Source organism: Symphalangus syndactylus, chromosome 1 (genome assembly GCF_028878055.3).
Source record: "Symphalangus syndactylus isolate Jambi chromosome 1, NHGRI_mSymSyn1-v2.1_pri, whole genome shotgun sequence".
Taxonomy (NCBI): domain Eukaryota; kingdom Metazoa; phylum Chordata; class Mammalia; order Primates; family Hylobatidae; genus Symphalangus; species Symphalangus syndactylus.
In genome coordinates, this window is record NC_072423.2 from 139,596,637 (window position 1) to 139,622,743 (window position 26,107).

The following is a 26,107-nucleotide window of genomic DNA, read 5'->3' on the forward strand; positions in this document are numbered from 1 at the left end:
AAAAATATAACTTTTTATTTCTTTCACACTAACTACATGCTTAGAAAATAACAGATTTATGGTTAGCTAGGTGATCAAAAGTATTCCACAAAGTAGATGCACCAGAAGGTGAGTGTTGATATTCATTCCCCTTAGCCTGTCTCATGCAAGGAACTTGCCTTAAGAAATGTTAATACTTCACTAAGCCCTAGGCACAGAGAATCTGATGTCTCTAATCTTCTGTTGTCTTTGGTTTAAATGTACATTATCCTCTGGGGTCAGAGAAACACTAATGTAGATGTCACAGGAATCGAAAGATTCATGGTTTTGTTTATTCTATGCTTTTGTTAACAAATTGCACTATAAATAGGAAAGTTAGTTTAGGATTACTATGATCTATACCATGTGCCATTTTCAGATTAAGACCAAATAAACAACTCAATCCAGAGGAAAAGTTGTTAGAGCAGGGTATTACTAGGGAAATCTTTACCATAGTAGATTTCAATGAAGTAAATACCCACAGTGTCATGCTGGCTTCAGTGTGTGGCCAAACTAAGTTTAAATATAATATCTGTATTTACGGTTATCACTCCTGATAGAGCTGATCCTAAGAACAATTTAGTGGTTTTAGCCCACTGCTCCCTGTGACCTTACTATGGAGAATCACAGTCATGGCCAAGAGTATCATTCCCAAATTTTTTTTTTTTTTTTTTTGCCTCAAAATCTGATTTTCTTCTTCCATGAAATGCTTGGCTCTGGCTCACAATATACTACTTTTGTGTCCTTGGGAAATTTTCTTAATTTCTAGAGTTTTCTCATTTTTGCAGCTCTGTACTGTGGAATTACTTTATAAATACATACAATTTATACAATAAAAAATGGAATTATTTTATAAGTATGTACAATTATTTTAAGCATATAAAACACTTAGCAAATTAGCTACTTGCTGTTTATTCACAGATACATACATACGTGCTTTCAAACAATCATTTCTGGTATACAGGGGGCAATAAACAGCTATGGCACCATCTTAAAGTTGTCATGTTTTATTCCATCTCTAGGTTCTCAGAGATATTTTTTGGCAGTTACTTCGTATTTTAATAATGGAACATTAACAGGCAAATAAAAACTAATCAGGGAGTGGACCTTTCAGTGTGCAAGGGAATAAATGTATTCTAGTGACAAAACTTAGGGTTAAGGTAATTTTATTTATTTTTCTCTAGCCATGAGACACAGGTTTGCAGCTTGATTTTGAAAACTTGGTAGGCGAATGTTCTTTATGACACTGAAAGAGACTTACTTGATGATCTTAGCAGGTAAATAAGTGATTGAAAGTGTGTGAAGCGTCAGGCAAAGGAAACAAGATCCAGATGAATTTTTTTTATACAACAGCCCTTAAACAAGGATTCATTTCTCTTTTTATTGACTAGTGTTTCTGATGCCCTATTTAGAAAAGCAATAAAAAACCTCACCCATATTTTCATCCCTATGCCTGGATGAAAGGGGATATCCCAGTTAAGGGTCATTCTGTAGCTGCAGTCAACTCTTGATAGTAATGAACTAACAAGAAGTAAGCATTTATGCAGACAACACTTAATTGCAGACAGACCACTGGTCCTTACATCCTTGCCAAGTCTCTTTATCATGAACTTTTCAGTGTAGCATTAGATAGTGACTGTAGCAGTATATGGAATGAGAGACAGCTTCAATAGCAGATGTAGCTGGAGAGGCAGCCTAGGAGTATTTTGGAGAGGAAGTTAAGAACCAGCTGAGAGGCCAAAAAGTAGTATATGGGTAGATAAGATATGAATGTGGAGCTTATTTGCAATTTGTTATTGGGTATGGCAAACATTGCTAACATAAGCGATTGGCATATTTGGAAGGGGAGCTGTGCATACCCAAGTAAAGTTAAGACTGGGTAGTTTTACTCTGGAGATTGATCTTTCCAGATTTAGCATCAGACTTTAGAGCCAGAGGGTTGTAGATGTACAGTGCATCAACGTTTTCACGATCATTTCACTCCTTAAACAATGTGACAACAGCATGGTGTGGCCATCCTGTGAATTCCTTGTGAATAGTGGCTATTGACGTCTGAATATTTTTGCCACAAATTCCCTGCGTACAGCTTGGTACAGGGCATGTATTTAATAGATATGCTAGACTAGAATTCTTCTTCTTTTGATATTGATGATTTTTGTACCTGGTGTTGAATTGTAACTCTTTGCAAATAGAGCAATGACTTTCTGAACTCTTGATCTGGTCAAAGCAATTATGGCATCAGGGTTCCAGTTTTTTGGTTTTTTTTTTTTTTTTTTTTGCATAAGCATTTGCAAAAGGATCTGTACCTGTTTTTTAATTAAAAAAAGAAAGAATGAAAGAAGTAAAATAGACAAGTAGTAAAGAAAAATCAAAGTATCTTAAAAGCATTTATCTTCTATTTTAATTGTTTAAAAATCTAGAAAAAGCCATTTAGAAATATGTATTGAGAGACTACAATATATTGTAAATATTGTTGTACTAAGGCTATGCGTTAACAAGAGAAATTTGTGGATGTTTACCCTATAGAATAGTTTTAACTTGTATTTATGTTGATGTTCAAGAATCATCTGAAAGTGTTAATACGTGAAATTAAATATAGTCTTCTATGTGAATTTTTTTATGAGGTGATTGATGCATCCTTGACAAACAGCAATTGCCAGCTGCTCTTATCATTGTAAGCAGAATGTAATATTCATGATACATTCCTGAATAGGGAAAGATAATACCATTGTTTTCCCCCCTTTTTTCTGTGTTATTTTGAATACAGACGGTACTGCAGGGACACCAGCAATATCAACGACAACAACTGTGGAAATCCGCAAAAGCAGTGTTATGACAACTGAGATCACCTCTAAAGTGGAAAAAAGCCCAACGACAGCCACTGGCAATAGCTCATGTCCTTCTACTGAGACTGAGGAAGAAAAGGCAAAACGGCTTCTTTACTGTTCGCTGTGCAAGGTTGCTGTCAACTCTGCCTCGCAGCTGGAGGCGCACAACAGTGGTGAGATGCAGTGATTTCTTTTTTGTTTCAACAGCTCTGCAATTATCTTCCTCTGAATAGATTAGATCTTTTGCAGCAGGGGACAAAGGGGTGGAGGAAAACTGGCAATTATTACATGGAAATCATTAACCATTAAAAATTAAAAATGACAAGCAAAGTGTCATTTATATAGGGGCAAGGGGTGGTTTCCAGGGCTTGAAGGCCATGGTGTGTGTGTGTGTGTGTGTGTTATCAAACATTAGGAGATAAAATGAAATATAATCCTAAAATGTTTTGCATTTATATGATTTCTAGTTTATTTATTTCCATGCATTTGCATCTAAATGACATTTTCTAAAACTGTACCCATAATATTGTCGCAAAATGTGTAGTTGCATGACTCTAAGCACCTTTGGTTAAAACCCCTCTATTTTGATTTTTATGAAAAAATAATGTTATTTGGGCTAAATCTATGGAATCTGGACAATTAAACTTAAGAAAGTGTTTATTATGTGCCCATTCAGATGTGATTTCTAAATGTACTTTTTATTTACTCTTTCCAACAACTTTGTATTAGCTTAAAAATGTTATTCTTTTCAATTGTTTGAGGCCCAGAGAAGGCACAGAACATAACCAATTAAGTGACAGAACCATGATTTGAACCCAGATCTGTCTGACTTCAACACTAATTCTCATAGCAGGGAGGAAAATACTGGAATACTGACAAGCCAGGACAAAATGCTCTCCCAATATATCCATATATTTTGGTTCCATCTTGCTGCTCTGTATGTATGTATATATATATACTCCCTCATCTGTGTGTACACACACACACACACACACACACACTCAAACAATGATCAGCTTTTCTCTAAAGACTGGATTCATTGCCAAGATCAACTTTTCTCAAAAAGACTGGGTTTGTTGCCAGGACTCTGTCAGCAACTATAATAGAAAAAGAATCATTTGTGAATCATACCCTGAGTTAATATTGCAGCTGTATGTTGAGTCATTGACCAGTCATTGTGCTGCACTGGTAATATTCAAGCATTGACTTCAAGACTCTAAGGAGTAATAGCAGATGGAGAACAATTCCTTCAGCACATACCTTCCTCCAGCATATAACGTTAGTTGTAGTGAGAGAGTTCATGAGTTCAGGTACTAAGAAACATAGAAAAGTACCTGGCCTTAAGGCAGAATCTATACCTTGCAGATTTTCCATGTGTTTATTCATCAAATACATTTCTTCCTGAATGCAAGATATTTGGGAGAGTATAAACATCACTGGCAGTCCATTTGTTTCTCAAGAATCCTTTGTCATTCCACGTAGTGACTAAGAAACACATTCATTTTGAGAAAGCACCAATTTTGACAGATAAACACACCATGTCCTTTGAGACCAGAGTTTATGTAGCAAGAATTTTGGTGGGGTGTGGTGGTTTACACCTGTAATCTCAACACGTTGGCAGCTGGGGTCGGAGAATCATTTGAGGCCAGGAATTTGAGACCAGCCTGGGCAACAAAGGGAGACCCCCATCTCTACAAAAAATTATGAAAAAAAAAAATGTTAGCTGGGCATGGTGGCATGTGGCTGTAGTTGCAGCTACTCAGCAGGCTGAGGTGAGAGGATCTCTTGAACCTAGGAGGTTGAGGCTACAATGAGCCATGATCGTGCCACTGCACTCCAGCCTGGCTGACAGTGAGACTCTGTCTCAAAAAAAAAAAAAAAAAAATTGGGAGTTGTTCTTCTTGAATTCTTATTAGAAACATCTGATGAAGAAACAAAGAAGGAATTACTTGTCAAATTGGGGCAACATTTTTCCTATTCTACTTCTAGGTCCTTATCTCTACTTTGTGTGTCAAAATTACCCCAGAGCTTTAAAAATGTATGTACCCAAGCACTGTGCCCAGGGATTCTGATTATTATATCCAAGTCATGGGAAGCTGTAGTTTTTGGAGAAAAATAAATAAATAAAACTTCAGTGTTTTGCAGGCAGAGCTGAGAACTATTATAACAATCTTATCCAAGAGTTTAAGGAGGTGAAATGTGGCTGTCACCCTTTACTTGAATTCCCTTATAAGAGTGTTCTCTCTGAACCTTAGGCCTAATCGGTGGACTACAGCCACTTGCCTTCTTTCTAAGCTGCTCCTTGGGTTACCTTTTCCCTGTATTTTCCCTCCTGCATCAGAGATCTTTTTCTGTTTGAAAAGAACCCGCTCCAAAATCCCGGCCTAATGCTCATTTTAGATCTCTCCTTAGACTTGCACTAGCAAGCTGTGTCAGGACTAAAGGTAGCAAACGAAGAAGAAAAGACACATAAATAGATGCTGTTTGACCCCCTTTGTCCACCATTTTCGATCTTCAGATTCAGCTCTATTGTTTGTAACTTGAACAGCGTTGGGAGGCTCACCATGTCTAGGATTTCCTCTAGATGTGTATAAATGTGAATGCAATCTTACCTGCGCTAAACAACTGCCACATGCACACTGGCTCCCTCTGTATCTTCTCCCTAGGGTGTGGTATGGGGAAATCCAGGGAACAAAATAAAGAAGAGAAACTCTAGAGATACCTGCTCTTCTGCCAGGAATACTAGCCACAGCTGTAGGATTCGTCATATGGTCATTGTGATGTGTTTCAGTTTGGACTCCCTCAAAAGCAGATTTGGAGAAAAGGATTTGAGGGCAAATAGTTTCTTAGGGAGGTGAAGGAGGTTAAGGGAGTGGGTAAAAGAAAGAGGGAAAAGAAGGCAGCCCAGATGGAATGCATGATGTAGCCAACTACCAAGTTGGAAAATTGGGGCTGACCAAAAGAAACTGTTAGACTTCTGACCTGCACTCCGTTTCACTGTGTTAAACATAAAAACTTCTATTGGTCATGAGAAATGACAGAATTAAATTAATTCCGATTCTATTTCTTCATATTTATAATCACTGTGCTATCACTGTTGATTTATAATCTAATGTTTACATTTTTTTAAAAAAGATGTAATACCACAGGGCTTAAATGCATGAAGTGAGCTCAAAGTATTTGGAACTGTTATGATCTTACTAATGACACAAAAACTTGTTACTGAATTTGTGTGTGTCTGGAGCTCATGTGGTGTCTATTATAAGATAAGTAATAAAAATCTGCAAATTTAATATACACTAAATCTTAATAGTAACCACATTCATTGTTTAAAATATAGACTAACAAAATATTTTTTAGGGAGTAGTCCTTTATCACTGATGTTATTTAGAGTTGCCAGATCATAGTGCTGGTAGAAAGTAGTTTGCCTAAGCTGTTTAGTTCATTTAGTTGTTGTTTTCTAAATTCTCTTTAACTATACCTCCCTATTGTCTGCATTCGGAGAAGACAGCGATCAATGCCCCACCTTTAGAACTCCACTGTCTCCTACACTTATCCCTGCCCCTCTAATAGTGCTTCAAAAACACTTCTCTGCTTTCTTTTAGAGCCAGATACTGGAAAGCCAATGTTAAGATTGGATTGTATTCTCAGGGAACCAGGTTTGAAGGCCAATTATGATCTGAAGCAGCCAGGCTGCAGGGTGGGGAAATGTTTCCCTTGCATCCGAATAATAGTTCTAAGTGTTTTTCTTGTTTCTCCCCTTTAGAAACACATTATATACATAAAATAGGGTCTGTAGCATTAAGTATAGAAATGTGCATCTATGAGGGGAAAGCCAATGATCTTTGAAAACATGTTTTTCAATCTTCGAAAATGCATTCTGAATTCTAAACAAATGACCACAGGCAAATTTTGGGAATGCAACTTCCGTTAAACACTATCAGTGGTATAGGACAGCAGAATGGACTAGAAGTGATGAGTTAAATTTTGCCCCCAGATATGCAGAGAACATTTCTATATGGACCTAGGCAAGCCAGTTGTCCTCTCTGGGCTTTTATATATATCTGTCTTTCTATCTCTCTTTCTCTTTCTCTGTTGCTAATGGAGTTAAGAAGCCAGATTGACATTTTTAAGGATCAAATATTATGTCATGATTATTAGTATGACCACAGCTGCTGCTCGCATTATTTGGGGATCAATTGTGTTCTTTCATTCGCTTTCCCTTTGATTTTTCACTAGTGTGTAACCATTTGAAGTTGCAATTAATTGATATATATTCCGTAAGATTGGGATACAAGATTTGAACAGAGGCATTCCTACTTTGATTTTTTTTTTTTTTAATTTGGAAAGGGAAGTACCTCTTTTTGAGCTAACTAGTGGTGTTTACAACACAGTCGAAGAATTTTTTAAACACCTTAAGAGGACATAGTCTTTTTTTTTTTTTTTTTTTGAGACGGAGTCTCGCTCTGTCGCCCAGGCTGGAGTGCAGTGGCACGATCTCGGCTCACTGCAAGCTCCGCCTCCCGGGTTCACGCCATTCTCCTGCCTCAGCCTCTCCGAGTAGCTGGGACTACAAGCGCCCACCACCACACCCGGCTAATTTTTTGTATTTTTAGTAGAGATGGGGTTTCACCGTGATCTCGATCTCCTGACCTCGTGATCCGCCCGCCTCGGCCTCCCAAAGTGCTGGGATTACAAGCGTGAGCCACCACGCCCGGCTGAGGACATAGTCTTTTAAAGAGATTTGGAAGCCCTTCCCTTGGCTTATATGCTATAGATACAAATATTACAAAAGATGTGTTTTTCTTTTTCTTTAAAAAAATTTCCCCCCACAAAATAATTCCCCCAAATATCCTACTAGGTAGTGCTCTGCTTAGCTAATTTTGATGGTTTTCTCTGTATAATTTGAAAGAAAAAAAGAAAAAGCCTTTGAGATCGTTTATAGTAAAAGCTCATTACTAATTTAGCAACATTGGATAATTTTTGCTCAACACAGTCTAGTTTTTGTCTTATGTCTGTAGACAGAGCTTATTCTATCCCCTCACCAAGTTTCAATATGCAGAAAAGAAAGTTATCAAATGACAGACTTTACTAAATTTTAAAATGCTCAGAGGGTTCTAAACTTTTGCCTTAACAAAAGCAACAGTGTAAAAAAGAAGGATGAGAAGATTGATTAAAATTTGTTGAGCAGATCAAAGTGTCAAGAATAATCCTTAAGACAATAAATGCATGTAATACATTTCAATAGAGCAGATAATTTCCTTTTTCAAAATAAATGAGGACATTGAAGCACAAAGAAACCTAAGCTCACACAGCTAATGGAGGCAAAATCTGTCCTGCACAATTCTAGAGGCTGAGCTCATAACTTTCTTTTTACAAATGAAAAAAAAAGTTGTATTTGTTCATCAATCTGTATTAATACCTAATACCCCAGTTAATTTTCCTTCATTATCTACTATGTGTTAGACACAGAGAGTACAACCATGAGCAAGACCTAGTCATTGTCTTCAAGAAGTCCATGTCTAATTGTGACTCTGTGTTCAGAAGTGAAATACATACTTGCTTCATGTGAAAAGCTCATTTAAGCCATTCAGCTGTGGTTAGTGTTCATGACCTTATTGCTATTAAGTCCCAAAGATTGTTTGCTACTTCCATTCAACATCTTCTAGGGTAATGATAAGGCTTCCCTTTAATTGAAAATAAAGATAGAGACTCGTCTATCACAATTCTTCTGTTGTAACTTCTTTAAACTTTCTACAAATGATGAAGAAAACAGCCTTATAACTCCCTGTGCTCCACATGGCCATACAGGGCATATTTAAATATTGGAGCTGTACTATCTAAAATGGCAGCCACTAGCCTCAGGTGGCTATTTAAATTGAAATTAATTGCCAGTCCCATTTCTTTGTTGTGGTGCCCTCATCTCAAGTGGTTAAGAGCCACACATGGCTAATGGCTACCATATTAGCCATACATTTGTATAGATATAGCATATTTTTATCACAGAAGTTTCTAGGTACTAGAGCTATAATTCATAAATAATATGTTTGGGGGATTGTGATAGTAAATGATTTGAGGTATATTACCTAATAATAAGAATTATTACATCACTGTGAGCATTTAGGGTTTACTAATTTCACATTTGGTGACTTCTCACTGATTAACAACCAGAATGAGTGACTTCAGAAATGTGTCAGGATGCATTTTCTGGCTATGTTGTTTTATATGACTATTCTTGTTAAATGAGGTTTCAAGTGCAAAACAGTGGAAAGTTCAACCTGTGTAATTTTTCCCGTCTATGCCTCATATAAAATCACTGGTATTTAAAACATTTCTGAAAGTATACATGTGAAAATGTTACTACTGAGGACTTGGAGCTTAAAGTTGATAGGTGGGTAGGCTTTTGCTTTTTACTTTATATGCTTTTGTGCTCTTTGAATTTTCTACCAAGAACATCTGTTGCTTTCATTAACAAAATAAAAAATAAATAAAACTAGTTTACACAAAAAGCAAACAAAAGCACTGTTTTTATAAATAAGACAGCATTATGTTGCAATTATACTATGGAAGTGTGATTAATTTGTCCATTTATTAATTGTTGCATGTAAATAAGTTTAAGACCTTTTTGCTAGGCTTTCTTGGGGAATGGATATAAAAGCAATGTGGTATTTTCCATGGCCTTAAGGAAGGGCCTTGTTTTTAAGGAGAAGAAATGGGCGCATATAAAGATTTTTCAGTGTGTGTCTAGAGAAGCAGAGGAGAGCCTTAGGGTTTTCTATAGTCACACTTTCAGGGCATTATGGATAAAAAAAGCTTTCTGGATGTCTGATATTTCTCTTCACAGGCTGGAATTTCAAGGCTAGCTGCTATATTGATTTCTCACATTTGTCTCCACTATCAGATAAGCCATGTGTTCTGCCCATTGGGTCCCTCAGGCTGCAGAACTCTTCCCTGAGTTTCCTTTGGTCACAGGGTCCATTGTGCAGCTTGTCTCCTACCCCATAATGACTTCAGAGATTTCCCTCCAGGGCCACTTCTGAAAGAAGCATGCTTATTTTTTCCTCTGTTTTAGACTTCTTGTTTTCTTTGTCTCTATTTTCATCTTTCCAAATTGGACTTTGGATATATTACTGGTAAATCAGCAAATTACTTTCAACCAAGGAACTAACAGAAATGATAGAACTTGTTTTTTCTCATTTGGGGCAATATTTGGTCACCTGATACCTAGATGCCATTCCAGGTGCTTAATGTTTGTTGATATACTGATAATGTAAACCAAAGTTTTCTTCTTTAGGAAAAAATTAACATGGAAAATGCTACTATATAGGAGGTCAACATAACAAAAGGTTAACTTGATATTTAGAGATTTTACAAGAACACACGGAGGCGTTTGATGCTAATTACACATTCCAGGTATGTAGATTTGAGAGAGCTTTCCTTCCTTAGGACACACAAGAGTTATAATGCTATTATACCAAATATCATAAACACCTTAGCAAAAAAAAAAAAAAACACCTTTGCATTTTGCTGTTTGTATGGAGACTGACCACTTTACTGCCCATTTATAAGCTGAATCATTGAACTTGGCAATATGATGGTAACTAAATTATTGCTGGCAATTGTATGAGTTTGTTAAAAATCTAGTCGAATGCTATTAAATAGTATTTAATGGGCCTTCTGAAAAACTAAACTTAAAGGTATTCGAATTTATTTTAGAAAGGGTCAAATTTTTCAGACTATACCAACTAGATTTCCCTATAAAGTAAACCCCTCTGAAACTTTGTAATTTTTAGAAAATAATTTGGCACTTTGAATCGAGAGACTTAAAAATAGTTATATTCTTTGTCCCTATAATACCACTTATGAAAAGCTATCCCAAGGAAACAATAAAAAATGTGATAAAAGATTTAATGAGTAGGATACTCATTACAACATAATTATATAGGGAAATAATACAAATGTCTAATATTAGATAATGGTTAAATATATAATCTCTATGTATTACAAGTCTATGCTGTCATTAAAAATCGTGCATTTCTAAAAGTATATATATAATTTCACAGGAATTTTATGCAAAGCCACTTTAGCTAACTTATCCCAACTTTTTAAAATGCACATGTACAAATAGAATATAAAAGACTGGTACATGATAACTATTATTAGTATTTTGATATACCTCTAGTTGGTGGAACTACGGATTTTTTTCTTAAAATTTCTCTTATGACCTAATAAATTATTTCTAACATATGATTTATTTAATTTTGTAGTCATTTGCCAGTTTTCTTGTTTACCTATCTGTCTTTTATGCCAGTACCAAACTTGAAAGCCAGCTAAAAAGAGGAATTGTAAGAATGATGGGAAACAAAAGGGAAGTCTAGCCCCTTGCCCCCATATTAACTTGATTTTAAGCATAATATGTATCTTTCCCACAAATACTCCAAAATAAACAATTAAGCAGAAAGAAAAAAAAAAAAAAAGGTAGGATTTCTTGGAGCCTTATGCCGTGCTGAATTTAGACTGTGGTTGGAGTATGATTTCACCTTTCAGAAATCATGAAGCTTCAAGTGAAGGTATTTGTTAGTGCCAGCCTTTTAAAAGTGATAAAAGAAAAATAGTCCACTTAGCTCCTTGCAGAGTCTCTCCTCAGAGGAAAGAATGTAGTGCAGAAGTAGACTTGTGAGTGCCTAGCTGAGCCATCGCAAAAGAAGGGACAGCCTTGCAAGATGTTTACATGATGTTGAAACCAGAGGAGACCACCAGCCACACAGAGCCACATCTTTCCAAAGTGTCACCATTCGTGGCACTCTGCTCAGCAAAAAAAAGCATTATGAGAAAAAGCAGGGGGTGGGGGTGGGGGAATGGAAGGAGAATTGCAGACTCAAATTCCAAGTTTAGAAAAGACAGTATTAACAAAATAGAAAATTAAAGATTTGTGCTGAAATGAATTCAGGTGGCTTAGAAATTCTTAGTGGATTTCTAAAGAACTTAGCTAGAAATCTGCTCTCTTTCTGCCAGGGACTTCAAGTAATGCTTGCTTTGTGACCACGAGCTAGTAACTTAGTCTTTCTGAGTCTCAGTTTATTATCTTCTAAATGAGGATAATAATAGCACCCAGCTCATAGGGTAGCTGTGAGCAGGTAAAAAACTTAGCACAGTATCTGAAACATATTACAGATTTAGTACAAAGGGGTTCTTCTAATATTAATTATGTTTATATTATTAATGCACATTTTATCTCATAAATTTAAATGCTTTATAATTAAGAATACATTTTCCTAAATTTTAGCTGTATTTGGAGGAAATACAGCTACACTTACTGCCTACTCAAGCTTTAAGATCTTATAAAACTATCTAATAGTTGTTGAATAATGATTGACAATATGTTACTAAATGTATGAGGTTACACTGTATGAAAGTTCTACTCCATTTAATGGTGAATAGTAACCCTAGACTCAGTAACTATTAGTTGAAGTTCCCTTCCCCAATGCTGCCACATTTTTAATCATATGTATACCTGTGTGTGTGTATGCATGTGCATGTCTGTGTAAGTGTATGTTTATAAGGTATGGGTATATTTAATTGCCCTATCTTTTCTAGCTTTTACAGAGAGACTATACTTAAATAATAATTCTAACAACCCAATGACTTTCTAAAAAGATGGGTGTTTCTAAAATGTTCACATATGTCCCATTTCTATTCTTCCTCTAGAAACATGACATAGATGGGTCTTAGCTTGCCAAAGATATTCTGAGAAGCACCATATTTTCTGAATCTTTGCCTGCTACTGCTAAGCCCTACTATTGGGGCCAAATCTCTTAAATTTTCCGTTGTCTCCTGAATACTTAATACTCAATGCTGAGACAAGCCACCTATGTCTGGCTTTTTTCTCTTCCCAATCAACATAAACTACTTAAATATTATTGAATAGGTTAAAATAGTATTTGGACTCATTCAGCTTCCACCTATGAAACACCAGCTACCAATCACAGATGATATTAACCAAAAGTGAATTTGGAATGCCTCAAGAAAATTAGGATGAGAGTCAATCTCCTACTAACTTCTTAGGCATTCATAAACTAAACTAGCCCTACTAATGCTTCTCAGTGTCACTGAAGAAGCTGCATAGAAAAAAGAATTTTTTGTATAAAATCATCTGTTAGGATAAAGAAGTTTTCACAATCAGCTACATATTTTGTTTCTTGCTCCCTAGGACTTTTTTTTCTTTGCCCTCCTCCCACTTATGTCATCTTCAGCTCCCACTTATGTCATTTGCAGCTGCAGTGGAAAGCATTTGTGCTCACTATATTGCAAAGGAGGTGACCGAAATAAGCTCCCGTGAAGCATCACAGTCATTACACTGGAGCAGTTCTCTGCCTCCATGTTTCAATTCCTCCAATCTTCCTGCAAGATATTGACTTTTTCCTTTCTCTAATGTGTTGAAATATGAACATTTTAATAAGAATGGATAAGAATATGGATATTTAAAATAGGCCATCTAGGTTGTAAGAATGAATACTTTTTACGTTGGACTCAGTAAAAAGTAATCATTTTGAAGAAGGGAAACATGTGGCTGGAAACCTGTTTAATTTATTTATTGTCCCTTACTTAGTATAATGTGATCTGCAGTGACCTCGAGTGCCCTTCACAATATGTTTTCCTCATTAATATTTAGTGGTTCTGTGAAGCTGGCCTGTAACTCAGAAGTTAGGAATCATTTCTCTAATGGTTGCAGAACGTACAATCTAATACATACAAGTGGGCAGGGGAAACTACTACCAAATATTTCTAAAATCAGAATGGCAGAAAGAACACAAATGATTATAAAAGAAAATGTCACGGGAAAAACACATGACCAAGTGAAAAAGAAATGAAGAATACTTATCAACTCTAAGAAAAAAGAAATTTTGTACAAAATTTTGAGAGAAAACTGCCATTATGAACAGTATGTAACTACAGTGATCTCAAGAAAACAAAACACAAATGAGTTATTAACGGTTGACAATTAGAGTTACATGAATGATGTGTGAAGGCCTGAAGATGTTATTTGTTTATTAAAAGGAAGAAGTTATCCATCGTGTATATGCTTGGGTTACGAGTCCACTCCTCATCTTCTTGGTCATTTGTTTACATAGCCCACCTGTGTGGGCTTTACTATTCTAATATGGATTTGTTTTTCAGAGTCATTAAGCTCTTTATAGTATTACTCTCTCTTTGAACCTAAAATACATAGCCAAGAAAGCTTGTTTGTATTCTGTTTAGAAAGTGGGTATTTAATTAGTGCCACTTCTATAAACACACCATGTTTAAACTGATTACACTTGTTACACATCACCTCCAGCTATACCTTTAGCAACTAAATGACTCTTCCTCATCAGGTATCATTTATGTCTTGTTGGTATCAAGAGGAAATGAAATGAAGTCACACCCATTTAATTTCCCCTCAGGACTCTAAAGTTTAGTTACTAACGGTGCTTGTTTGTAATGAGGAGCATTAGAAAAAAAATGAATAATTTAATAACGTTATATAAAGTGATGAAAGCACATTGTTACAGTCTGCTGTATCATGTATATACTTCTGCCCATAATACCAGGAAAAACTGCACTAAAAGGAGGAATCAGATTTTGTTATTCTACTGTTTCTTAAAGGTATATACTAACTAAGATTTTTTTTCCTCCCATCCTACGTCCTTCTCTCCGTCTCTTCTTTCCTCCCTCCTTTCCTTCCTTCATTTCAATATTCCTGACAGGTACTAAGCACAAAACCATGCTAGAAGCCCGGAATGGAAGTGGCACTATCAAAGCCTTTCCTAGGGCAGGAGTGAAAGGCAAAGGACCTGTTAATAAAGGAAACACAGGCCTCCAAAATAAAACATTTCACTGTGAAATCTGTGATGTGCACGTCAACTCAGAAACGCAACTTAAACAGGTAAGCAGCACGTATTCTAGGAATGAAAACCAACAAGGGATAGCCTTATAAGCAGGATGTGTGTGCTTCCTTCCTTTTTATTTCTGTCTTTCTGTCCCATCCACCCATCTATTCATCCATCCCTCCATCTGCCCATCTGTTAACCCACTTATCTTCCCTTCACTGTTCTGATTTATTTATGCTTATTTTAGTTGCTTGAGGAAATACTAAAATGTAATAGATTCTAGAACCTTTCAGAAATTGTTGGCAGTGAGTTTTTACTATTCTTGTATATGAAGAGTAGGTGGAGAAGGGATATCAGCTCTTTTCTCTACCAGATTTTCCACTCAAAAGTGTTGATTTTCTTTAAAGATCAACTTGCAGTATTCCATTTTTATTTGTTTAGATATTTACGTGCTACAACTAATTTTATACTGAGCTATTCTTTTATGTGTTTTATTATATGGTGTTGTACTGTATGTTTAGATCTTGCAGCCACCTGCAAAAGGGATGACTAATCATGTTGTATTCATTTTTACTATGAATAGCCTTCCAAAGAGATCATTTATACATTGCCAGCTAAAAGTCCAGCCCTCATATTGTATTTTATTTTATATATACCTACAATATTTTGCTGATTTTATGCACCTTAGTTATTTATCTTTAGAATTTAAGAGTTTGACATTTGACTGTACAAATGTGAGGATAAACATTAGTATGGAAATAAATTCATTCGTTCCTGGGCATCTTTGTTTATTTGCATGTAAAATTCCTTTAGACATCCCTTTCCTTTGTAAATGCTTTTCAAAAAAAAAAAAAAGAGAGAGATGTGCGCAGTGATAAGAAGAAAAGCTAGGAAAAAAAAAAGACACTACTATTTGTTTAAAAAGATACTAAAATAGGCCAGGCGCAGTGGCTCATGCCTGTAATCTCAGCACTTTGGGAGACTGAGGCAGGTTTATCAAGAGGTCAAGAGTTCAAGACCAGCCTGGCCAAAATGGTGAAACCCCATCCCTACTAAAAATACAAAGAATTAGCCGGGCATGGTGGCAGGCACCTGTAATCTCAGCTACTCGGGAGGCTGAGGCAGAGAATTGCTTGAACCTGGGAGGCGGAGGTTGCAGTTAGCTGAGATCGCGCCACTACACTCCAGCCTGAGTAGCGGAGTGAGACTCCATCTCAAAAAATATATATCTATATATGGATAGCATACAAATATATATCCTCAAGGCATCAGAATCTCAGGACAAAAGTGCATGATCTTTTATTTTTGTCTTTCTGAAACTTGCATGAAATAATGAATATCTTTCCCCAGGTTAAAGCAATATTTGTGAGAGGTTTTTGGAGATGATTTTTTTTAAAGCTGTCATTTTAAATTACTTTTAATAGCACATTAGCAGTAGAAGGCACAAAGACAGAGCTGCTGGGAAGCCCCCGAAACCTAAATACAGTCCTTACAACAAACTACAGAAGACAGCACATCCACTGGGGGTGAGTGTCATTCTGCAAGAGTCCAGCCTCTATTCCCAAATGGAATTATTGGTTTCTTGATTTGTTCTGGCATTTTGCCACCTTTAACCACAGCCCAGCACCTTTTACCTTTTTGAGTTGAGCTCAGGTTTATCATAGATCATAGGGAAAAGAGAAAAACCAAACTCTTTTGAGTCAAGTAAGTAATCCCATGAAATCTGGTTTTGATGTAAGTTAGTACTTTTGGAAAGAAGGTCAGGAAAAAACAAATTCATGTGTATCTTTTTAAATATGTTTAAGAGACAAAGTATTGGTATTGTTGGTATCCTCAACAATTTTGGATTTTGAATAACAGTCTCAAAGTGTAGCTTATTTTATTTAATTATTCATTCAAGGACATTCCATAAAACCCAGGAAATATTTTGTAGGAATTTCCTCTCCCCATGACTGCAAATAAGCTTTTTATATTGCTAAGTATACTATCATACTGTCCTGACCTGGATATTTTGGTAGGACTTTAGAGGAAAGCTGTGAAAACTCCTGACATTGCAGATGAATACTGATGAACATGTATATTATTTTGTTTTGTTCGTTTGTTTCTGGTTGAAGTGACCATAGCTTTCACCAGAGAGACTCAGAGCTCAATGAAAAGTTAAGAACAACTGATCTATAAGCTAAATCGTGCATTTTGAAACATTTATTCAAAATAGATCTTATTACTATTGGATGCTATTATGTGCTGCTGACACATCAAAACATAAATCAAGGAAAACTGCAATTATCTATTATGAGACCCCAGTACAAGCTGTCCTGTTAGTTTAGTAGCATTGCCCATCTTTGTTCAAATGAAGTTATTTTAATTCCTGAAACTTTGCTGAAGTTGTTTATGAGCTTAAGGATCTTTTGGGCCAAGACTATAGATTTTTCTAGATATAGGATCATTTTGTCTGCAAACAGGGAGAGTTTGACTTCCTCTCTTCCTATCTGGATTCGCTTTATGTTCTTCTCTTGCCTAATTGCCCTGGCTGGGATTTCCAATACTACGTTGAATAGGAGTAGTGAGAGAGGACACCTTGTGTTGTGGCGATTTTTGAGGGTGATGCTTCCAGCTTTTGCCCATACAGTATGATGTTGGCTGTGGGTTTGTCATACATGGCTCTTATTATTTTGAGATGATATGTTCCCTCATTACCTAGTTTATTGAGAGTTTTATCATGAAGGGGTGTTGAATTTTATTGAAAGCCTTTTCTGCATCCATTGAGATAATCATGTGTTTTTGTCTTTAGTTCTGTTTACGTGATGAATCACAATTATTGATTTGCATATGTTGAACCAACCTCTCATCCCAGAGATAAAGCCAAATTGATTGTGGTGGATAAGCTTTTTGATGTGCTGCTGGATTTGGTTTACTAGTATTTTGTTGAGTTTTGCATCAATGTTCATCAAGGATATTGGCCTGAAGTTTTCTTTTTTGTTGTGTTTCTGCAAGGTTTTGGTATCAGGATGATGCTGGCCTCATAGAATGAGTTAGGGAGAAGTTCCTCCTCAATTTTGGGAGATGAAAAAATCTGTACAACAAGGCATGACACAAGTTTACCTATATAACAAACCTGTATATGTACCCTTGAACTTAAAATAAAAGTTTTAAAAAGTGAAGTTACTTTACTTTTCTGTAAAGACACAATTTTAGCTGCATTGGGAGGTGAAGAATTCTGCACAGTGCTTCAGCACTAGTCATAACCTTGAATGCTGTCTCTGTCCAGCATAGATGCAGCTTTTGACAATCAAGTGAATGGTTCTTAAATAAACAGAGTAGTCAAAATTGTGTTGCTATTAGTATACAAACCCTCCTTCTTCACTGTCACTATGTTACTGACTCCACAAATGGGAACATTCTCTCAGTGAGAACAGGTATTTTATTGATGTTACTAGCCAGAGAATGAACTGGCTTTGTAGAGAAGGATTGAGAAAATGTGGTTACCATTTGCACAAAGAAAAAGTGGAACGTGTCAAAATTTAGGGGAGAAAAGGTATTTTTGGTTGTTTTTTAAATTTCTCAATTGAAAGTGGAATTTTATTGTTTTTATTTATTTTGAATAGTACCTCATACAGTTGGAAACATTCTCTACGTAACCCAGGTTACACACTTGGATAGTCAAATGGCATTTGACAGCATTAAAAATCTCTTTAGAAATATATGCTCTTTAATAGTTAATGTATGTGTAAAGGGTGATAAAAATATTTCATAGTTTCTCATGATGAATACTTTCCTCTGAAAGTATAATTTTCAACAAACATAAAATAAAATAAGGTTGCTGAGTACTTTTCTGGAGAACTTTTCAAGCATTCCTGGTTGGCCATTTTCAGGTATCTTCCAACTCTTCCAAAGGGAAAATGTTCTATACTTCCCATTTTCTTTGTTGTCAGTTCACAAGTGTGAAGCTTTTTTCTTTAGAGTTGTTTACTGCTATATTTTAAAAGCTCCCTGCCATTTTGGGTTTTAAGTACAAATTCCAAAACTGTTGTTCTTTTACAATATTTTTTCTCCTTTGCAGGTAAAATTAGTATTTTCAAAAGAACCTTCAAAGCCATTGGCTCCACGAATTCTACCAAATCCTCTGGCAGCTGCAGCAGCCGCAGCAGCAGTGGCAGTGAGTTCCCCCTTCAGTCTTCGAACTGCTCCAGCAGCAACACTGTTCCAGACTTCCGCGCTTCCTCCAGCACTCCTGCGGCCAGCTCCTGGACCCATTCGGACCGCCCACACGCCTGTGCTGTTTGCTCCTTACTAAATTCCAAATAGGAGTAACTGTACTGCAATAATTTTTCAAAAAACAAAAAACAAAACAAACAAAAGAGAACTATGCAGTGTTTATTTATAGTTTAAAGTATATCTGAAGAGCCAGGACTTTTGATAGTGAATTGAAAAGGTTATAAAAAAGGGGGGGAGGTTTGGGGGTGGGAGGGAGGGAATGGTATTTTCTCCAAATTAAAGCATTCCTGTTGAACGTTGATTGTTTTAGAAGTGATCTCCAGCATTGATTTGTAGTGGTATCTAGAACTTCTGAAGCCTCTGTGACTGTGCTTTTGGGCACCTATTTCCCTCTGCATTGTCTTTCCTGCTTTATGAAACAACTATACATTGTCTAAGGGCATTAACTGGTTCCAATGTATATAAAATAATTTACTCTGTAGATTAAAATCATACAAAAAAGGAAAAAAACAAAAACAAAAGCAACACTGTGAATAGTACTACCCGTGCTGGTCCTCTTGCTATGACAGCAATTACTGGGTATTTATCCCAACAAAAGTAGATACAGTAGATGTCTTGTAAAAACAATAGTGCTGTGTCTCAATCTATGCCACTAGGTTTTAAAGAATTGCAAAGGTAGAATGAACAACTATTTCATACTAATAAGCAGTCAAAAAATAAACATACACCAGATGGTGTCATGGAGGTCTCCCTGGTCAGCATTCTCCCCTCCTATATAGCTTGAAGATATAACAGGGCTAAGGTTAGAGATGGGGGAGGCATTAATAAAGGTGATGTCTTACAAAGTAGTAACTTCCCACCCTGAAGATATATTGCTGGAAACAGGGAAGTGTTTATAATGAACTTGTATCTGAAAACAGATAAACCCATGCATCATGGGTGTAAGAAAGAAATCAGTACAACTCTTCTGTTTCAAGGATGAAGGATCATAATCTAGAATGATAACGCAAAGTAAAGATCTTTCATTTAGTACATATCCAGTAAAAACAGAGAATGTTGCATCTCTGCAGTAACCCCTTTATATCATACCAGTAGGGTTGTTTCTTAGGCAAAGGTTTCTGCTTTAAGTATGATGGTAGAATTAAGCATTAGCTATTTTTATGGGTTTTTCTTGTTTTTTAGATTTCCTGCTGACATGATATAAACGATTCATATATATTTAAATGTTAATAACAACAGGAAATATGAATCTGAGTTAATTGCACACCAATGACATAGTGTTAAAAAATATTGGTAAGTTCCACTCGACAATTATTTCTCCAGTGGAGTTGTGAAATACTGACGGCCTTTGATATTAACCATCAGGCTGAAAGAAGTTGATGTTTTACCTTTAAAACAAGATTTATCAGGGGTATATATAAATATATGTATATTGTATATATGTTAGAAAGATTAAGAGAATAAGTTATAAAAAGAAAAAATCTATATAAAGTAATTATATAACCATCCAGTGTTACATGTTATCATTAAATTGGTAACAAATGGCATAAAAATAGCTGTGCCTTTAATTTGTGATAAAGGCTATTTGCTTTTTGCCATAGAAAGCCGACATATACCTATCAAAATGGGGGGGTTTGATGCAGCCAGTCTGTTGCATTAATAGGAACAATGACACTCAAACTTAGAATAATGACAAAACATACATGATTTAGGTTTAGAGAAAAAACTATTTTTGAAAAGGTTTTGTAAAGAGTATTTAAAAATTTAGGGAAGGATTGGGTGTGGCCTTCCTGAAACTGCTCGCAAAGTGTTGTAACCCTTGGAGAGGTATAAAGAATGAAGAGGAAACCATTTGAGACATAGGTATTTAGTATTTATCATTTTATATTTAAGAAACACCCATAGCGTGCTTGGTGCTCAACATTAAACATGGTTTTTTGGAGTTCTTCTCCACCATCTAGCTACAGAAATTTGTCATATAAATGAATCTTTAAAGCAGTTGGTTTTATATATCTTTTGTTAACCAACCAAAACAAAAACAAAAAAAAAGAAAGAAAGAAGGAAGGAAGGAAAAATGGAAGGAAAGAAGGAAGGAAGGAAGGAAGGAAGGAAGGAAAGAGGAAGAGGAAGGGAAGGAAAGGAAGGAAGGAAGAAAGGAAGATAATGTGTTCCAACACTATTCTGGTAGAAAGAATTTCAAACCATGCTTCTCTTGTTAAATATATTGATTAGCATTAAAATTTGTTTTGAAAGTATCTGGTGATTTTGCATTTACCAGCATCTCTATTCTCTAGTTTTAGCAAGTGCTTCCTTTTTCACCTACAGACCCTGGTAGTTCAGCCAGGTGGATAGTTGCCCATAAGTCTGTTGTTTGGGGTTCTGTCTGTATCCCATGTGACCAGCTTCTAACCATTTTGAACTTTAGTTTCCTTTTTCTACTATGTCAAATATTTTGATTTTCCATAATCATCCTGAGTCCTTATCCAACAATCTTTACAACTGATACAGCCTCACTTTCTGTTAGAGAACTTAGTGTTAATTAATGCAGTCTCACTAAAACATGCTTTTGCTGTTCTTCCCCATTTTCACCAAAGTGAATGAGCCAGTCCACTAGAAATCAGGGCCTATGGGATACACAGTGTCCTGGGTCACAAGGCATTACTGTCTTTAATGATTTGCTGGGAACAAACAAATTAGCCATATTTTCTCCATCAGCCATATGAGAAATCTCAGAAATACCTGGATCCCTTCTGCCTCACTTTGCTATGGAACCATTTTTGTTTAAATGGTCTTTTAAATTGGAGTTGTAAGCATCAGTTGTCTTTTATTCACTACCTAATAAAGGATGAAGCCTAACCACAGAACTTACAGTGGATTCTCTGTGAGCTGTTTCCCCCACACTCCATATATTTACCAATACCAGATTAACATCCATTATAGTTCAGGCTGACATAAAACTGTATTCTTTTCCCTTAGGGAACTTTTTTCATGAATAAAGATCCACAATTTAGATTGGTCAGCAGTGTGCTGTGAAAATCCCTGAGGGTGGTCTGACTTTATGGTTATACATTCCTTCCCATGCATCACACCATGGCAAGGAAAGTGATAGAGAAAGCAGCTCTGATTCATTTGAAACAAATATAAATGCATTGCAGAAGCCAAATGCCTCTGGAAAAAGCATTGTTGCACCTCAACTAGATCTTCCAGACAAATGGGAAACAGTCATTGGGGAGGTACTGTATTTCTCTTATGAGAAAACAGGCAATTACACATGATAAATTGCTCCTCTCACTGGACCTAAACTTTGAAGAGTGCTTGTTTTATTCACATAAGCAAACATACTTGGCTTTTGGCAATTTATATTACCCCTGCCTCATTAGAAAGGATTTCTGTCTTTAGGTACTATTGGGCTTCTCCTGATCTATTGCAGTAATTCACTGCCATTATCATCAGAGATGAAATTTGGTTTTTCTAAAGGTGCTACATATTTTGTTGCCAAGAAACTAGTTAGCAAAGGAGTATTTATATGTATTTGAAAATTAAAAGACCAGGTAATCATAAAAGACTAAGAATTAAAAGACAGCAGAAGTTTCAAAATAGAATCAAAGTGGCTGTGCCTGTTTGAGATTCTAAGGCACAAACCAACACATAGTAGACATGAACAATAAATATCACTAATTACAATTAAATTTTAAATTAATATCTTTGTCTTTGTACCAGTATAATGTTTCAACTGTTCTGAAGAAATCAGATCACAAAGCTAAAAGATAATTGAAGTGGTATATAGGCCTGTTTCTTTAGATCTGAATTGAAGTAGAAAATTACCTTTCTATACATAAGCATGGATGACATTGTATTAATAGCTTTGTTCACCCCAAAGCAGCATGAAGTAGTGGGAAAAGCAATGAGGAGCCTTAGAGTAGCCAGAGTGTATTGTAGACTTTGTCCCTGACCAACAGGGTAACTTAAATAGTCAACTAATGCCTTGCCCTTAATTTCTTCGTCAGTAAAATGGATGACGGTGATTAATAGCTAAGCTGGTTTAATATATCAGCACTAGAGGGGCATTGCTTTTATCGTCTCAGGAATAAAAATTCTTTATTCGAGTGACCAATGCAGCTACTCACATACTTGCATATGTCCAGAAAAACATTCTGTATTCCTTTCCATCCTGAGTGTAAACCACATTGTACGTCATTCATGTGCTCAACCAGAATGTACATTTCACCAACATTGGAGTAGTTGCTAATTCACTCAGTACTCACTTAGTATGACTGCACTTACGGCAACATCATGTAAGTTATGCTACTTCTATTTTCCCAGTCAAGAATGTAATAAATTCTGAACAAAACCAACCCTGAAAAAGGCAATAGACAGTTGGCAGTGGGGGTGTGGAAGGGAACAACAATTTAAACGCATCATCCTTATTTCTTTTGTTGCACTTTCTCTCTTCAACAGGAAGGGGTCCCGACTAAGCCATAGCTAATTCTGTCCTGCGTTTGCATGTATTTTAACTAATGGTTGCCTTATTAAGACCATTTCTTCCACAGACAAGTATATCAGTTACGCACTCTTGTCATTGTTACAGGAATTATTTAAACTGAGTCCCAACAGTGAAAGTTTAACCTGACTTTTGCTGATTTTTTTTTTCCTTCTACGTGGGGAGATTTATCTTTGGAGCATCTCTTGTGTTTTTGTACGGTTTGCTTCAGTAACTAGAGAGGCTACTATCAGGAAGTGAAATGGATCATTTCTATGGTAGGTCTCCATTGCCTACATGGTATTTCTGAGAGTGGTATCAGGGTGTCCAACGAAAGATGGATATGTTGACATGTCATGCTCATGTGGCCTAAAGGTTGTTACTGCCAGGAATGGACTTACAACTTACCAGAATGTGAATGGTGACAAAAGGCAGGTTCTACTCTGGAAAAATATCATATGTGTTATTTTATTAGAAGTTCATGCAGGTCATGAAGAGTCACAGAGTTTAAAGAATTCTCTGGTTGGGTCATCAATGTTCAGATGTCAAGGGACTGAACATTACCTTCAGTTTGAGGGTCTTCTCTTTCCTTTTCTCAGTGATGGAAACTCGTCCTTCCTAGGTGGCTAAGTTGACTGTAGGAACTGCTAAAATGTACTTGTCAAATGAAGTAAAATCTGACTATGAATATGTATGATCAGGTAGAGTATCTTAGAGTTTGGTTAAGTTAACTAAGACAGCAGATAATGGGGTCATGTTATTTTCAGACTGGCAGGTCATCTCTAAAGGCAATTTTTAAAGATTAGGGCAAAATGATTTGTGAGCAAAGAAGTATAATTAAAAATAAGTAATAGTACAGCGACGAGTTCTAAGGTTAATGCGTATATACACACACACACATACAGAATTGTAAAAAAATATGAGTCTTAGTACCTGTCATTCTTTTACAAATCCATGGTAAAATCATTTCATTTTCAATGATTAGGTTGGTTTTACTTTAAGAAAAGGAACTCCAATTTCACACTTGGGAATCTTAATCATTTTGGGGCATTAATCATTTTAGGGCATTGGAGGGGCTGGGAAGCAGATATAATGTTAAGGTATTACGCACTCTAGCAAGACTATTATGCTAACAGTTTGGGTTGGGTAATACAATTGTATCATTTCACATCAGCTACTGACTTTGAGTATAGAATTTGAACTCTTATAAAATCTTCCTCAAATCCACGTAGTGTGCAGGACATGGTATAACAAGCCTACGGAAAATTAGCAGAGAGAGCCTTAATTGGAAACCCAGATTGTATTTTTGCCAGTACAGCAAATATTATTTTTAAAGTCTCTCAGTAATAGGATTGTTCAACATAAATCTATTGAGAAACAATGATGTCAGAGAGTTTTGAAGCTATAGTGAAGTGTGTTAAATTTTATTAGCCAAAATAATGATGTGGGTTTTATTGGATGTTTGTCAACCCAACTTAACACACATTGTTATACAATTTCAGTATAGGACCCTAGGGCTAGGGGCAACTAATATTGGATAAAGACCATTCGTGAGACGCTTTATGTCTCTTATGATGTTATGCTAACATTAGTAGAGATGAAAAAGAAATTAAGTTCGTGAGATCCTGGAAAGTTTAACTTTCATCAAATAGTCAAGAAAAATTCCATTTTATGGCATCTGGTTTTTAAATGGATTACAGAAAGATGTGTGGAAGTACTGGATATTGGCGAAAAAGCCTTGTGGCCAAGGGATCTGGGCACAAGATCGAGCATCATAGAACAGTGAGCACAGTTGTTGGCTTCACTACCAATCATCTATGAGGAAACTGGGCCAGTTCACTTGACATTTTGATGATTCTCTCTGATAAAAATAGGGATAATGACTGATTACAGAAATGTGCTTTTAAAAAAGCTGAATTTAGTAAAAGCAAGTCATTTGCTACTCAAAATAGCTCCAAAATCTAAGCCATATTTCTATAAATTTCATAAAGTTGTTTTAAAATGCGACTTATAGTTACAGTGTTTATATTACTACGTATTTAAGATGGAACTGACCTGATGCTAAAGCTACATCATTTGTAGCTGTATAAGCTTTCTCTGTTGTCCTGAAAAAAGGTTGCAGTGTTTTTAAAAATATAGTTTTTAATCTACACATGGAGCTATATGCAAAGAACACAGTTTCTTCGGGGAATATTTTTAGTCATAGTTTCTTACATTTATTTTATCAGCAAAAATCTTATGTCAGTTTCAACTAAGGTCTCCCAACTTTAGTCAATAATTTCTTCTAATAATATTTAATTCACTGAAATTTTACAACAAATTTTAAATTGACTACTAAGAGTGGTCAGTCGGGGAAAATTTAGTGTTATCCAATGTATGACGAAATGTTCAGCTCTCACAAAAACAGGATGTTTGGCTATTTTAAAATGGCTGTTCTTCACAATAAAACTACATACAGACACTGTCGAATATATTGAGTGATAAGTATGTCTATTTACTAACAGCCAATTTGAACTTTACTTTTGAGATCTAAAAATATCTTAATCCACATGCATTTAGTGACTATAAATTGAAGGCAGTGTTCCTTTGACAACCAAGCTTATTGAAAACTTTGGCATTAATGTTCACAAACATCAGCACTATTTTGAAATTAAAAATAGACTATGGTTTGCTCTACATGTTTGTGACCCTGCAAA

General features: G+C 35.9%; 1 protein-coding gene across 8 annotated transcripts in view; it reads left to right on the plus strand.

Moving 5' to 3' along the window:
- The window catches only part of ZNF385D (zinc finger protein 385D), a 776,796-nt gene extending 757,634 nt beyond the window's left edge, over window positions 1-19,162 (plus strand). For all 8 annotated transcript variants that reach the window (XM_055286037.2, XM_055286058.2, XM_055285998.2 and 5 more), the window contains 4 exons: window positions 2,786-3,019; window positions 14,594-14,772; window positions 16,141-16,242; window positions 18,777-19,162. In XM_055286037.2, coding sequence (XP_055142012.1) covers window positions 2,786-3,019; window positions 14,594-14,772; window positions 16,141-16,242; window positions 18,777-19,010 — 749 coding nt within the window. In that variant the 3' untranslated portion in view covers window positions 19,011-19,162. The remainder of the gene's footprint in view (window positions 1-2,785; window positions 3,020-14,593; window positions 14,773-16,140; window positions 16,243-18,776) is intronic.
- The last annotated feature ends 6,945 nt before the right edge of the window (window positions 19,163-26,107 follow it).